This window comes from Pongo pygmaeus, chromosome 23 (genome assembly GCF_028885625.2).
Source record: "Pongo pygmaeus isolate AG05252 chromosome 23, NHGRI_mPonPyg2-v2.0_pri, whole genome shotgun sequence".
Lineage (NCBI taxonomy): Eukaryota > Metazoa > Chordata > Mammalia > Primates > Hominidae > Pongo > Pongo pygmaeus.
Window position 1 is genome coordinate 52,388,749 of NC_085931.1, and position 16,297 is coordinate 52,405,045.

Below are 16,297 nucleotides of genomic sequence, written 5' to 3' on the forward strand. Positions count from 1 at the left end.
CTGGGAGGCGGAGGTTGCAGTGAGCGGAGATCGCACCACTGCACTCCAGCCTGGGCAACAGTGCAAAATTCCATCTCGAAAACAAACAAAAACAAAAACTAGCTGGGCAGGGTGGTGCGTGCCTGTAGTCCCAGCTATTCCAGAGCCTGAGGTGGGAGGATTGCTGAGTCTGGGAAGTAGAGGTTGCAGTGAGCTGAGATCGTGCCATTGCACTCCAGCCTGGGTGACAGATGCTGTCTCAAAACCAACCAACCAAACCAAAAAACCACACATGATGCTATGTGGGAGTACAAGGGGAACTTAGATTAAGGGTCCGGGGAGGCATCTTTGAGGAAATATTTGGCTAAGGTCAGAAGGGAGTAGGGGTTAGCTGAGTAAAAGGGAAGGGGGCACAAGCATTCTAGAGGGATCAACATGTTAAAAATAAACCCAAAGTAGAAGCAAAAAGGAAAGCAGCAGTTGTGGAACTGAAAAGGAGCCTATGGCTGCAGTGCAGAGAAAGGGGTGGCCAAAAGCACCGGGAAAGTGCTGTAGCCCTATGGCCATGGCCTTCCCCTGGCTTCATGAGGCACCTCCAAGCTAGGCCTAGAACCCTTACTTTGTGCATCCTCTGGGTTATACTGGAACCTTTCTTTTTTTTTTTTTTTGAGATGGAGTTTCACTCTTGCTGCCCAGGCTGGAGTGCAATGGCATGATCTCGGCTCACCGCAACCTCCACCTCCTAGGTTCAAGCAATTCTCCTGTCTCAGCCTCCCGAGTAGGTGGGACTACAGGTGTGTGCCACCATGCCTGGTTAATTTTTGTATTTTTAGCAGTGATGGAGTTTTGCCTTGGCCTCCCAAAGTGCTAGGATTACAGGTGTGAGCCACCATGCCCAGCCCATCTTTTTTTTTTTTTTTTGAGACAGTCTTGCTCTGTCACCCAGGTTGGTGTGCAGAGGCGGGATCACTGTTCACTGCAGCCTCAATCTCCAAGGCTCAAGCAATCCTCCTATCTCAGCCTTCTGAGTAGCTGGGACTAAACTACACGTGCATGTCACTATACCTGACTAGTTTTCATATTTTTCATAGAGATGGGTTTTTGCCATGTTGCCCAGGCCGATCTTGAACTCCTGGGCTCAAGATCCGCCCGCCTGAGCCTCCCAAAGTGCTGGGATTACAGGCGTGGGCTACTGTGCCCAGCCTCCACCATAACTAGAAGCCATCTCTTCAGTTCAAAATTAAAGTTGGATAGGAAGGAAAAAATAGTATGTTTCTAAAAATGACTTTGATCTATCTATAATGAAAGGTATGGGTGGTTTTGAATTCCTTCCAGTGGTAATAAAAGGACAAAAGTACTTAACCAATCCCACTACCTCTGTTTTGAATCACAAATTCCTGGGTGACTAAAATAAATTCCTAGAGTTAAAGTTAAATGGGGAAGGTGACTACCAGAAAATAAACACCAACTTTATTAACAGCAACAGAAAGAGTTTCCAATTTCTCAAAAGGAAAATAACATGACACCAGCACAAGTGTTAAACAAGTAAATGCCTTTCAAGAGGGTGGAGGCCCCCCCCCCCCCCAAAAAAAATGGGAAATGCCTACATTTCTTGTTCTGATAGCTTCCCACCACACACCAAAGGTTCCTCAAGGACAGCTGCCACCAGAGCTGCTGCAAGAACATGTTTTTCACTGGGCGTCGCTTCACAGTCAACTCCTCAAGCAGAAGACTAAAATATTATTTCTTTTTAGAAGATCTCGGTTGAGGGAGAACATATCAATATGGAGAACAGATCTTTGCTTCTCAAATTCAAGAAAAACCATTAACTAATCTATCAACTTTTCTCCGATATGGTGTGCCAGAGTGCTCTGTGAAGAATCCTTTTCCATCCCTACCACGTGTCTGGGTGAAGGGAGAGGAGGGGGTGGCAAGCTGCCAGTACACTAGCAGGCACTCCTGGTGATGCTCTGGGCTCTGCTCCCTTTCTGCTGGTAGTAGTAGGCATGTTTTCTGGCAGCTGCAGCAGACTGATGTTGGGGGGAGGAAGGGGCCACCCACCAATCACCTCTTCTTGAAGCCATATTTTTTGCGTTCATAGAAGAGGTCTGTCTTAGAGCTCCCCAGATTGACAATCTTTGGGCAGCCATCTCTCTGGAAAACAGAACAGAGAAGTTGTTAAGTCTTTGAGCCTGAACCAAGAGTGACTTAAGATAAAAAATTTAAGCCCAGTGTGGTAGCATGTGCCTTTAGTCCCAGCTATTACTCGGAAGGCCGAGGCAGGAGGATTGCTGGAGCCCAGGAGTTCGAGGCTGTAGTGAGCTATGATCACGCCTGTGAATAGCCAGCTACTGTACCCCACTGTAGGCAACATAGCGAGACCCCCATCTCTTGAAAAGAAAAAAAAAAAATTGGTCACAGAGTTCAAATTCTCATCTTAGTATCTGAAAAACCCAATAAATGAGTTTGTAAATGTGTCCAAACACCAGTATCTCCTTAATTGGGAGGCCCAGATCAGCACTGTTTCTTCCCTATCTCTTAGCACTTATGAAAGATCATTTATAGGACGGGCACGGTGGCTCATGCCTGTAATCCCAGCACTTTGGGAGGCTGAGGCAGGTGGATCACCTGAGGTCAGAAGTTCGAGACCAGCCTGGCCAACATGGTAAAACCCCGTCTCTACTACAAATACAAAAATTAGCCAGACGTGGTGGTGCGTGCCTGTAGTCCCAGCTACTCAGGAGGCTGAGGCAGAAGAATCATTTGACCCCAGGAGGCAGAGGTAGCAGTGAGCTGAGATCACGCCACAGCACTCCAGCCTGGGTAACAAGAGAAACTCTGTCTCAAAAAAAAGACCACTTTATAACTTTTGGATTAATGGTTTAGCCACTTATCTTACCAATTATCCGATTTGATCTATCATCAATAATTTACTAAACACCTAAGAACGTGCTCAGGGCCTGCCTACCCTCTGTCCAATGACTTGCAATTCATGTAGAATGCTGGATTCTCAGCCATGTCTGCTGCTAATATGATACAGTTGAGGTAGACTATGAAACTCTTTTTTTTTTTGAGAAGGAATCTCGCTCTGTCGCCAGGCTGGAGTGCAGTGGCGCGATCTCGGCTCACTGCAACCTCCGCCTCCCGAGTTCAAGCAATTCTCCTGCCTCAGCCACCCGAGTAGCTGGGACTACAGGTACACGCCGCCATGCCTGGCTAATTTCTTTTGTATTTTAGTAGAGACAGGGTTTCACCATGCTGCTCAGGCTGGTCTCAAACTCCTGAGCTCAGGCAACCCGCCCGCCTCAGCCTCCCAAAGTTGCTAGGATTACAGGCATGAGTCACTGTGCCCGGCCATACCTTATATTTTATTTTTTTTTGAGACGGAGTCTTGCTCTGTTGCCAGGCTGGAGTGCAGTGGCTGATCTCGGCTCACTGCAACCTCCACCTTCCAAGTTCAAGCAATTCTCCTGCCTCAGCCTCCCGAGTCGTGGGGACTACAGGCGCCCGCCACCACGCCCAGCTAATTTTTGTATTTTTAATAGAGATGGGGTTTCACCATGTTGGCCAGGATGGTCTTGATCTCTTGACCTCCTGATCCACCCGCCTCGGCCTCCTAAAGTGATGGGATTTCAGGCGTGAGCCACTGTGCCCGGCCCCTACATTTTAAATACCATAGGAGAATAATGGGTTTTATGTGTCTTCATTAATTCACTTAATTTGACACATGGTCTTGGGGGTACAGAGCACTACTGGCTAGAGATAGATGGCTGTTGACAGACTATGCACTGATTTGTCATGACAGGCTGCCCTGGCCATTTGATGAGCTTGCGTGCTTTGAGTGAAGCCCCTGGGAAGCTGTGTTATACAGAAATGATGATTCCATCAGTTGATTAGGGATGATGGGAGAAAAACCGGGGAAGCTGTAACGGGAAAACCCTTAAAGGTCTGTTGATTTTATTAAACACCCATGTCAGAGTTTGAGTCCTGTGATATTAGGTGATAGTATGAATTAATCAAGTCCTTAGCCATCTCATTTCTAACTCAACTAATATCTTTCTTTGGGGGCAGACATCAACAACTACAAAAATCTCTGAAAACACACAAAACTAACACTAACATTTTAGGATCTCCTAGAAAACAAGGATCGAGTCATTACATTGAGCACTTCCATCTCTGAAGCCTGGTGTACCAAGGAAGCTGCCCAATAGCTTGCTAGGTGAACCCAAGTAAGCAATGTAATCTATATTTAATGTCCTCGTAAAAATTAGGCACTAGCTGCCTCTCCTGGACAAAGGTCTGATATTAGACATAATGACAGCACTCTAAACTCTTTAGAGAGGCTATGAAACTATGGTATGATGATAGCTTAAACTGTGCCTTACTGACTTGTGCAAATGTGGGCAAGTTGCTTCTCTTGGGACTTATATTATTCCTCAGCTGTCAAAGAAGAAGACTGGATCAGGTCAAGGTTTACAAACTATCCTTATAGACACCTAAATATTCCTGGAAGGTACCAAGTGATGGTATGACCCAGTCCTCCCATCTGTGCAGCTCTGTTCTTTACTTACAGGTTAGCTTTTTTTTGAGAGTCTCACCTGTCGCTCAGGCTGGAGTGCAGTGGTGCTATCTCAGCTCACTGTAACCTCTGCCTCCTGGGTTCAAGCGATTCTCCTGCCTCAGACTCCTGAGTAGCTGGGATCACAGGCACCCCCCACTGCGCCCAGCTGGTTTTTCTATTTTTAGTAGAGATGGGGTTTCACCATGTTGGTCAGTCTGGTCTCAAACTCCTGACCTCATAATTCGCCTGCCTGGGCCTCCCAAAGCACTGGGATTATAGGTGTGAGCCACTGCCCCCGGCCTACTTACAGCTTAGCTTTAAGATGGTAGGCTCCTGCCCAGCCCCAAAATTTAATTAATTTACATTAACTTTTAACTTTTCTCCTTAGGGGTGCAATGATGAAAAAAAAAAAAATAAAAGGTTAAGAAACACTGAGTCACGACGGGCGTGGTGGTTCACGCCTGTAATCCCAGCACTTTGGAAGGCCGAGGCAGGCAGATCACCTGAGGCCAGGAGCTTGAGACCAGGCTGACCAACATGGTGAAACCCCGTCTCTACTAAAGATACAAAAATTAGGCTGGACGCGGTGGTTCATGCCTGTAATCCCAGCAACTTTGGGAGGCCGAGGTGGGTGGATCACAAGGTCAGGAGTTCAAGATCAGCTTGGCCAACATGGTGAAACCCTGTCTCTACTAAAAATACAAAAATTAGCTGGGCGTGGTGGCTCACACCTGTAATCCCAGCTATTCAGGGGGCTGAGACGGAAGAATTGCTTGAACCCAGGAGGCATAGGTTGCAGTGAGCCAAGATCACACCACTGTACTCCATCCTGGGAGACACAGTGAGACTCCGTCTCAAAAAAAAAAAAAAAAAAAAAAAAAAGCCGGGCATGGTGGCATGTGCCTGTAATCCCAGCTACTTGGGAAGCTGAGGCAGGAGAATCGCTTGAACCTGGGAGGCAGAGGTTGTAATGAGCCGAGATCATGCCATTGCACTCCAGTCTGAATAACAAGAACGAAACTGCGTCTTAAAAAAAAAAAAAAATGGAGTCAGACCACCTAGGTTCTAGTCCTGGATCTGTCACTTATTAGTCATGTGACCTTGGGCTAACCAAGTTGCTTAACATCTCTAAGCCTTAGCATCCTCATCTGTATCACACAGAAGTTTTGGAAAACAATGTTCAGCTAAGTACCTGGCATATATTAAGAGCTTCATAAATGTTAGTGCTATTTTTCTTATTTTCTGGTTGGGAGAACTGAGGAAAATGGTAAGCAAAAGGAATAAAGGAATCAAGATTAAGCGGATTACATGATGTGGCACCATAAGAACCTACAAATCAGTCCTCTGGTAGCAATGTCCATAGACATCATCCCTGTCTCCTGGTTATTCTTGTGGCTTTGAAAAATTATAAATGAGAATACCTAGCTTAGCTTACCTGTCTAATTCCCTTATCAATAATGAAAGTTGCAGGAAGAGAACAATAACAAGGGGTGCCTTGGTTGCAGGAAGGTTTCTGCATAGGAAAGAGCCTTGGCCACTTAATCTACATGATGATCTGTAAGGCTGAGAGCCTGGATCATGTCACTGGACTTCTTTGTGTTCCTTGGAAACTAGTGCTGAAAATGTCAGCTAGATTCCATCTCAAATGTCCTCAGAACATTCGTGTATAATGTGAAGTAGGGGAAGTGATGTCTAGAATAAGTCTCAGGGACAGAATGAGGCATGAGGATCCAAAGGTATCAGTTCACACACCACATTCAGAGGAGTCAGACAGCAATTAACATTTATTAAGCATTCTCTGGTTGCAAGCTTACGCTAGATAAGAACTCTAGCTAGACCCATGCAAAAATTCAAGAAAATGCTGTCTTAAATGGCTTAAACAGCTACCCTGTATCTAGTTTAGGAACTGTTTGTTACTTTTCTTCACTGCTGTTACCTTATCATGCTTTCATTGCTTATAGACCAGAAGTAATTAACAAACACCTACTATGTACTAGAGACCCTACAGGGGATACCTCTGGATGACTTACAGGGACAGCACCAAAACACAAGTACCATGCTTGCACTGCATGTCAGGCACTGTACCATGATCTAAAGAAAAGGAAAGGCAAATAGACAAACCAAAGTCCTGCCTCTAATGAAGTGTAATCTAGCTAGTAGACTAGATCTGGATTTTCGGACAGCAGGATGTGACTTGATAGTTGAAGGTAAATGCAAATCAGAGTTGAGGACAAGAGAAAGGTCCAAATCATTATGTTTTTGGTACTTCAGGACCTTTCTCATCTCCCTAAACAATAGAAGATTCAATGGTGTACTCACTTTTTTTTTTTTTGAGAAGGAATTTCGCTCTTGTTGCCCAGATTGGAGTGCAATGGTGTGATCTCGGCTCAGCTGACTGCAACCTCTGCCTCCTGGGTTCAAGTGATTCTCCTGCCTCAGCCTCCCAAGTAGCTGGGATTACAGATGTGTGCTACCACACATTTTAGTAGAGACGGGGTTTCACCATGTTGGCCAGGCTGCTCTCAAATTCCTGACCTCAGGTGATCCACCCGCCTCAACCTCCCAAAGTGCTGGGATTGCAGGCATGAGCCACTGTGCCTGGCCCAATGGTGTAGTCTTATCTGGCCCAATCTCTCCCACTTACTGGGGGTAGGCAGGATCCAAGTGCATGAAATGAGGTACTGGCGTTATTGCCTTCACCATGGGCACATCCCAAAAGCACTTGTAAAAGGACAACATAAGGCCAGGCGTGGTGGCTCACGCCTCTAATCTCAGCACTTTGGGAGGCCCAGATGGGTGGATCACGAGGTCAGGAGTTTGAGTCCAACCTGGGCCAACATAATGAAACCCCATCTCTACTAAAAATATAAAAACTAGCTGGGCATAGTGGCATGTGCCTGTAGTCCCAGCTACTCGGGAGGCTGAGGCAGGAGAATCGCTTGAACCCGGGAGGCAGAGGTTGTGGTGAGCCGAGATGGCGCCACTGCACTCCAGCCTGGACAACAACAGTGAAACTCCATCTCAAAAACAAAAAAAAATAAGGCCGGGCGCAGTGGCTCACGCCTGTAATCCCAGCATTTTGGGAGGCCAAGGTGGGCGGATTACCTGAGGTCAGGAGTTCGAGATCAGCCTGGGCAACACGGTGAAACCCCGTCTCTACTAAAAATACAAAATTAGCCAGGCGTGGTGACACATGCCTGTAATCCCAGCTACTCGGGAGGCTGAGGCAGGAGAATCGCTTGAACCTGGGAGGCGGAGGATGCAGTGAGCCGAGATTGTGCCACTGCACTCCAGCCTGGACAACAAGAGTAAATCTCCGTCTCACCAAAAGACAAAACAAAAAAAAAGAATAAATAAATAAATAAAAGGACAACATGGTGAAATAGGGACACTACAAGGTTTAGTTGAACAGCCTGGGCTTGTCAGAGGAACTATAAAATGGGCATCATAATAATAATCCCTATTTCACAAACTTATTGTGAGGAACAAGGTGTGATAACATCTATAAAAGACCTATTCTTCGCTCATGGGAATATGAATTACGTATCTTTTGACTTATTCTAAATTAGGATTAAATTGGATAACTAGGTACCGTCATTAACCTAGTGAGACTGTATCATACTTCCTTTTGTTTTGTTTTTTGAAGAAAACAAGCTGATTCATAGTTTTCCCCCACAAAGAACCCTGCTGCCAATACTAACCAAAAGAAATGGCGTAAACCTTGCCTGTAGCACTAGTCTATAAGCTCTCTCTCCTGGCATTTGGCTCAGAGAGTTGAATAGTAAGTAGCCACTGCCACAACACAGTGTCAAGGGACAAAAAAAATCACAATGCAGGTCCACAATCATTTCTGCAATATTAAACCAAAGGCATCTATTACTTACTTAAAGCTGAAGTCAACTTGAATTGTCCCAAATTCAACTTTGTCACGATATACACCCAAATAATGCTTAATGATAGATTTGAGTGGCTATGACACAACATGGGCTGTACAGGACTTATAAACAGACAGGGTCTCTGTCACCCAGGCTGGAGTGCAGTGGCGTGAAAATGGCTCACTGCAGCCTTGACCTCTTGGGCCCAAGTGATCCACCCGCCTCAGTTTCCCAAGTAGCTGAGGCCACAGGTACACACCAGCACACCTGACTAATAAAAAATATGTTTTTTTTGGCCAGGCATGATGGTTCGTGCCTGTAATCCTAGCACTTGGTGAGGCTAAGGCAGGAGGATCACTTGAGCCCAGGAGTTCGAGACCAACCTAGGCAACAAAACAAGACCCTGTCTCTGCAAAAAAAATTAGCAAGGTATGGTGGCGCATGCCTGTAGTCCCAGCTACTTGGGAGGATGAGATGGGAGGATCGTTTGAACCCAGGGGGTCAAGGCTGCAGTGAGCCTTGAACATGATCATGCCACTGCACCCCAGCCTGGGCCACAGAGCAAGAGATCCTGTCTCAAAAGAAATACAAAAACAAGAACAATCTTTTTTTTTTTTGGTCGAGATGGGATCTTGCTCTGTGGCCCAGGCTGGTCTTGAGCTCCTGGACTAAAGTGATCCTCCTAACTTGGACTCCCAAAGTGCTGAGATTATAGATGTGAGCCACCACGCCCAGCCGGATGTCATTTCTGAATAAGAATAACCACAGAGACATGAATAGAGAGGGCTCTCCAAATTGCTGGTCTTGACAAAGATTTGCTTCCCTTGCATTTTTCCCCTTGATGCAAAATAACTGCCTTTTATTGGACTACACCCAGTTTGACTCACAGAACTTGAAGAAATTATAACCTAGATGACGAGATGAACACAGTAATCTCCATAGACCATAGGAGATTGCAGTGGATGGCAAAATGTTACTAAACAAAAGGAGAAAAGGTCAGATGGAAAGCTGCACACTTACGTCCTTCTCCTGGATGGTGCACTCCTTACAATAATAGGCATCAGAGACCCCAGGTCCTCCACAGATCACACAGCGCCCCTGGTAAGATCCATAGTTACACTCATCACATATACGCACCAGAGTGCAGGGACGCACATAGGAGTCACAAATCACACACTTGCCATCACCTGTAAGGAACAGAATGGAGTCATGCTCACAAATTCTTCAGTCCTCTGCTATCTCTTGCCATGGGGAAATATACTAGTCTCCTGGGAAATACACTAGTCTCCTTTTGACAGTGACTTTAGGGCCCTCCTCTTGGCATCACAAAACTTAGTTTCCCCAGTGTCCATCTGAAGCCCCTCAACACATACAAAAGTTTATCAAGTAACATACGTAAAGAGCTTAGAAAAGCGCCTCGGAGATGATAAGCCTATATAATTGCTGGCAAAGTGCTGTGTGTTGGGGAGGGGTCATGCTACTCTGGCGATTCTTCCCGTTGAAAACTAGAGAGATACAGCGTTAAATGTGCAAGTGGCAGTGGGGAGATAAAGGGGCCTTTGGTTGAAGTGCAGCATTCAGTGTTCACATACTTCCAGGTATATCTACTCAAAGCCCTCTTTGTGGCACTTTTGCTGGTTCCACAGAAACTGGGAGTGGGAAGGGTGGGTTGTTGGGACGGTGTGTTCCACTCACATTTTTCACACAGTCTTCCGATGGCTGCAAGATGAAAGATGGTAAAAAGTGCAATTAGAATAAAGGTTTTGACAAAGAGGGGAAGTACATCCTCGAGCTGGGGGTAGGGACATGAGTAAGGACTGCAGTGAGTGAGACCTGTGGATAGCCATTTTATCATTACAAATTTCCATATGAACCAAACCCACATCCAAGCATCCTCCTGAATCTCCTCCAACGTCCTGGGCAAGCTCAGAGTTTCTCTGGACCTGGTTCAGACCCCACCCCCGATACCTGCCTGGGGCTCCCAGCACGCGCACCCCCGCCCTCTTCTCATCAGAGGCCACAAACCTGCGCGCTCCTACAACACCCAGCGCCTGAGAGGCGGGAAACGTGGCGCCTGCGAGGCAAGCCCCTAAAGAAGAGACGGGAATCCCCGACCCCCCAGCTCCTAATACCACCCTGCCCAGACAGCCAGGGGCAGGGCGCAGTCTCACCAACACCGGCCTGCTTGCGGCAAAAAATCAAATCAGGATGATGTTTAGCCATAGCTCCTAACTAAGCCGGCCACCGGAAGCTTCGGGAACTTCCGTCCGACCTTTAACCCCCATTGTTCCTGCCTCCACGTCGCTGTGATTGGTTCTCTAAGCTTCCGTCAGTTTACAATCCTTGCACCAGGCCCCTCTTGCTCTCGCGCGAGTTTCTGTCACTGCTGGGCGGCCAGGTCCTGGCAGGTGCATGAAACTCTTAAAAACTCTCCCAGATTTAGGTGGCAGAGATAACTACAATTTGTTCTTGGGTAAAACATCTTTGTGCTTGGTATCTACTTCTGCAAGTGTCTTTAGGCAGTCCTGTTTCCTGTTGCGTGTCTGTTCGTTACACGTGAGCTCCGCCCATTGCGTTCGCAGGGTTTTGGCGCCTCTAGGGAGGCCTCGCCTTCACCGTGACGCCCCACTCTTCCGGGCACGCCCCTGCCCAAAGGCTTTAAAGGCGCCGTGTGGGACGTCACTTTCATGCGACCTCATCTTTGTCAGTGCACAAAATGGCGCCCTACAGCCTACTGGTGACTCGGCTGCAGGTGAGCGAGCTCAGGGACCTCTGGGTTCACGGGGGCGGGGTGCCTCCTACTGTGCCGGCGGCTGTGAGCGAGGCAGGGCGAGGCGGGCCCGACCTGTGGCCAACTTCTCGTGTACCTGTCCCGGTTGTGGGCCCAGCACCCGTGCCCGCTTCTCTGGTGCCCTAGGTCAAGGCGTCCCCGGCACAGTCAGCTTTCCTGGCCCTGTCCCCGCCTCGCAAGAAGCGTGGGCCCAAGCAGCGGCGGCCGGGTGAAGAGCGGAGGCACCTCTTTCTTCTTTTTGAGGACAGCATTCCCTGCTCCCGTGGGGTGTGTTTCCATTCCTCAAGGTGAGGACAAGGTGACTAGGGGGCGCGGTCGTTGTTGAGCCTTCTAGGCCCAGTTCCTGAGGCCTCACTTCCCATCTCTTAGCAACAGAGACATGACAGCATCTACGGTTGCCAGGCCGGGAGTCTGGAGAAGAAACTAGGACCCTGTACCACCTTTTGAGGACCCTGCGGAACATGGAATGTCGGGGGGGCGGTCTTCTGGGCCCCTACGTAGTAAATAGTAATAATAATAATAGTCTCTCACCTTTGCACAAGATTTGAGGCCTGTTTTAATTCTTCATAATATTATTTGATTCATGTAATCATAGGAATGAGATGGTTTTTCTCATTTGATAGGTGATAAAGCTGGTAGAAAGTAGGTGAAAGTTCTGATTCTCAAGAGTGTCACCGAAGTGCTGTGGCAGAAGCATGGGCCCTACCACCACTCAGTTCTTGTTTATGTCACCCTGCCCTCACAGAACTTTATGAACCAAGGTGCAATTATTTCTGTTTGTCAGAATGCAGTACGAATATTTTGAGCCTCAGAATAAGTTGCTTGTCAAATATGGGAGGATGAGGAGACTCCAGTTTGACCTTGACTCCCCTGTTAGGAGCTATCTAGAAAGCTGACTGACTGCCAGATGATTTTTTCACTTCTAACTTGACAGCCCTGGGAAGGTGTTATACTCAGAGGTTCAATGTCAAATGTGTACTTTGTTAATAAAAATCAAGCAAGCATCTGTAGACATTCTCTGTCAACCTTTCACAATTAACTTTGTGAATTCCTTTTGGATCAAGTGGCGCAACTTTGATAATAGAATTTTACAAGTTATGCGTTGTACTCTCAGGAAGCATTGTGGTACTTGAAGTTATTTTTCATCACATTGCTTAAATTTAAACCATATGGTTTAAAGTAAAATCATCATTTATCTGAAAGAAAATATTTCTGATTTCAGTTCTGGGCTTAAGGGAAAGGATTTGTACCTAATTATCTCTTCACGTCTTTTTTTTTTTTTTTTTTTTTTTTGAGACAGTCTTGCTCTGTCACCCAGGCTGGAGTGCAATGGTGCAATCTTGGCCGACTGCAACACTGCCTCCCGGGTTCAAGTGACTCTCCTGCCTCAGCTTCCCGAGTAGCTGGGATTACAGGTGTGCACCACCATGCTTGGCTAATTTTTGTATTTTTAGTAGAGACGGGGTTCACCCTGTTGACCAGACTGGTCACAAACTCCTGACCTCAAGTAATCGGCCTGCTTTGGCCTCCCAAAGTCCTGGGATTACAGGTGTGAGCCACCACACCTGGCCTCTTCACGTCTTTTGATTCTCTAGGTTAATGATGTGGAAATAGTTGTTTCTTCCTGTCTCATGATTTAAGGGAGTCAGGCAAGATTATTTGATAAGATAAATGATTATAGAGTTCTTGAACTTGGAAGAGAAGAATAATATCACACCATTTTGAACTGAAAAGGATCTTGGAAAGTATGAGTATTAGACTGGTGTAGAAGGAGATCTGGGCTCTCTTTCCTGATCCTGTGACCTTGAGTAAGTTACTTCCTGAATCCATTGTCTGTCAATTGGAGATGATCTTCATTGAACAAATGTATATTCAGCAACTGGATGTTAGAAAGTGATGAGCAAGTAGAATGAGTTTACAACCATCACGTAGACTAACCTCTTTTACAGGTGGAAAAATCTAAGACCTTGAGAGCCTGGGTGACTTCCAGTAGCAGAGTCAGGATTAAAATCCTGGTCTCCTTGTTTGTTCCTTTAGCTAAGACGAATGAACAATATTACGCACTTTGCACACTGCCTCCCAATAACCAGGCTGTCTCAAATAACCAACTAACACGGTTTCTCTGAGAATCTTGTATATTTACCTCTTTTGTGCTTAGATACATTTGAGAAGTGATGGTTATTACCTTAATAGTCATGTACGCGAAACCCTATGCCTGTAGTCAATTCATTCCTACTTCATTCACCATATATTTACTGAGCGTCCACTGCTTGTTCTGGATACCGTGGTAAGCAAAGACAGTCCCTGTTCTCGTGGAGCTTCCACTGTATTCTAATGTACCTGACTGCAGAGGGCCTTGGAGATCTTTCTCAGCCAAATACAGTATTTTTCTTTCCTTGGCTGGACCAAAGGTGAAGGTAGATAATAGAATGATGGGTGTTACTCCCAGCACTAAGAGTACCTAACATTTATCTTACTGTGTATGACTAATTTCACATGACTCTGTGAGATGAGGCGGGTCTATTAGCCTGATTTATGGATGAAGAAACAGGATTAGAGAGCAAACATAGTGTTATGGTTGACAGCATGGACTCTGGCATCAGACAGCCTAAATTTGAATACTGTAATAACTCTAATACTCATGTAGCTGTGCTTTTGGGTGGGTTACTCAACCTCTCTGCACCTGTTTCCTTGCCTTTAGATACAATAATATTAGTATATCTGTTTCAATCATGTAATAGATGCAAAGTATTTAGAACCCTGCCTGGTACTTAGTGAGGGCTATATAATTGCTAAATAAATTTGTGGCAGGGCGCAGTGGCTCACGCCTGTAATCCCAGCACTTTGGGAGGCCAAGGCAGGTGGATCACAAGGTCAGGAGTTCAAGACCAGCCTGGCCAATATGGTGAAACCCCATCTCTACTAAAAACACAAAAATTAGCCGAGCATGGTGGCTCGCCCCTGTAGTCCCAGCTACTCGGGAGGCTGAGGCAGAAGAATCCCTTGAACCCAGGAGGTGGAAGTTGCAGTAAGCCGAGATCACACCACTGCACTCCAGCCTGGGTGACAGAGCGAGACTCCGTCTCAAAAAAAAAAAAAAAAAAAAAAAATTGCGTGGGGCCTTATCAGTAGTTGTTAGTAGGTACAGTTTGAACCTGGACATGTCTGATTCCGAAGCCTGAGGGCTTAGCAACTGGTACTATGCTGCTTCCCTTTGGCATCGAGCTCAGCCTGTGGATCAGGGCACCATAACCTCAGAACAGTGCCAAGTTGAATGTGTACTCTTGTTTGACAGTACCTGCTACCAGGTAGTAAGATCAGAAACAAGAAAATAGAACGTGGGTTTTGTTTTGTTTTGTTTTGTTTTTTTAAAGAAATGGGGGTCTCACTATGTTGCCCAGGCTAGTCTCAAATTCCTGGGCTCAAGCAATCCTGGCTTGGCTTCTCAAAGTGCTGAGATTACAAGTGTGAGCCACTGCAACCAGCCAAGGAGGTGAGATTTTTGAAAAACCACATTTATTCTCTGGTTTTTAGCATTTCTTTTTGTGCATATGACTGAGTAGTACACAAGAGGGGCTGAGCAGTTGCAAGTATGTTTATTAGGTGTTTGGTTTTGCCTTGAGATAACTGGGGTGCTGAGGTTTCATGTGACCTTAGGGGAAGTCATGTAACCTCTTGCATATAAATTTGTGATGGCAGTTAACTACAAAAATATTTGGCAGAAACTCTGTGCCATGTTAAAATAAAATCTTGGTTTGAATTGTGAAACAGATGATTCTGGTTGTATGGTCACTGTGATAACCTTCGCAGATATCAGTTGTTATAAGAATTGAGCGAATGAATGAATTGGTAAATAAGCTTCCATCTTAGATGTGGACAGAGGGAACAGACACACCATCCTGAGGATTAAGGGAGCACATCATTACCTTTCAAACCAACTGCTTCACAGTGTTCTTTGAAAGCTTTGGCTGGGCTCGGTGGCTCACGCCTGTAATCCCAGCACATTGGGAGGCCGAGGCAGATGCATCACCTGAGATCAGAAATTCAGGACCAGCCTGGCCAACATGGTGAAACCCAATCGCTAATAAAAACACAAAATAAGCCAGGTGTGGTGGCACATGCCTGTAATCCCAGCCACTCGGGAGGCTGAGGCAGGAGAATCACTTGAACCCAGGAGGTGGAGGTTGCAGTGAACCGAGATGGCGCCATTACACTCCAGCCTGGGCAATAAGAGTGAAACTGTCTCAAGAGAAAAAAAAGAAAAAGCTTAATGTCTAGCACTGCCTAGCATTGTTCTAGACACTGGGGGTGCAGTAGTGAACAAGAATAGTGGGGCTTAAATTGTTGTCCTGGGGAAATTAAGTAGAAAAATAGGAATATTGTATTACTGAGTGTTGTGGGGAAGATAAGGTAGAGAGAATAGGGGTGGGAACGTGGCATTTTTAACTGGGGTGTTTGGAGAAGACCTCGTAGAAGAGGTGACATCTGAACTGAGACTTAAGTGATACGAATGCAGCTGTTTACCATTTTTGGAGGAGACTTCAAATAGAAGGAGCATGTGCAGAGAACCCACCTAGGTGTGAGCTGAGTGTGTTGAAGATAAGAGCTAAGGCCAGTGTTGCTACAGTGTCCTGAGGAGCGAAAGGTCTGAACAAGAGGCTGGGGCCAGGGTCAGGCAGGCTTCGGTAAGGAAATCCAAATGTAGTGAAAACTGGGAGATTTTAAGCCAGGGAGTGACGTGATCTGATCATCTGGGCTGCTGCGTGCATGATGGACCATAGAGGATCAAAAGGAGGAGGCAGGGAGACCAGTGGTGGATTGTTGGAGTCATCCCAGGAATGGCCGAGGAGTCTGGGACTAGGGATCTGGGGGATGGAGATAATGAGATGTACTCAAAATTGGGATATATTTGGAGGCAGATGGGTTGGCGCATGGGAGGGATAGAGAATAAGGGTGACTCCTGGGTTTGGGGTCTTAGTAACTGAGGGATGGGTGAGCTTGAATTCAGTGGTCGTGTGTTTGCACAGTAATTTTTTTTTTTTTTTTTTTTGAGACAGAGTCTCACTCTGTCACCCAGGCTGGGGTGCAGTG

At 46.3% G+C, this 16,297-nt stretch overlaps 2 protein-coding genes across 3 annotated transcripts in view; one reads left to right on the forward strand and one right to left on the reverse strand.

Annotated features, from left to right (window-relative positions):
• Nucleotides 1-1,427: 1,427 nt before the first annotated feature.
• Nucleotides 1,428-10,812, reverse strand: PHF5A (PHD finger protein 5A). The gene is made up of 4 exons (XM_054469932.2): nucleotides 10,587-10,812; nucleotides 10,111-10,134; nucleotides 9,436-9,602; nucleotides 1,428-2,133 (listed from the first exon to the last, which is right to left on the reverse strand). The coding sequence occupies exons 1-4, from the start codon at nucleotides 10,636-10,638 to the stop codon at nucleotides 2,044-2,046; spliced, it is 333 nt and encodes a 110-aa protein (XP_054325907.1). The 5' UTR covers nucleotides 10,639-10,812; the 3' UTR covers nucleotides 1,428-2,043.
• A 218-nt stretch (nucleotides 10,813-11,030) lies between these two features.
• The window catches only part of ACO2 (aconitase 2), a 61,119-nt gene continuing 55,852 nt past the window's right edge, over nucleotides 11,031-16,297 (forward strand). For both annotated transcript variants that reach the window (XM_063662959.1, XM_054469927.2), the window contains exon 1: nucleotides 11,031-11,167. In XM_063662959.1, coding sequence (XP_063519029.1) covers nucleotides 11,132-11,167 — 36 coding nt within the window. In that variant the 5' untranslated portion in view covers nucleotides 11,031-11,131. The remainder of the gene's footprint in view (nucleotides 11,168-16,297) is intronic.

Bases quoted from the DNA above. Each gene is read 5' to 3' on its own strand.
- PHF5A (XM_054469932.2), bottom strand. From the start codon at position 10,638: ATGGCTAAACATCATCCTGATTTGATTTTTTGCCGCAAGCAGGCCGGT. The intron at 9,603-10,110 runs GTGAGTGGAACA...TGTTCCTTACAG, and splicing joins CGGAAGACTGTGTGAAAAAT to GTGATGGCAAGTGTGTGATT. The intron at 2,134-9,435 runs GTAAGTGTGCAG...TCTGTTTTCCAG, and splicing joins GCACCATCCAGGAGAAGGAC to AGAGATGGCTGCCCAAAGAT.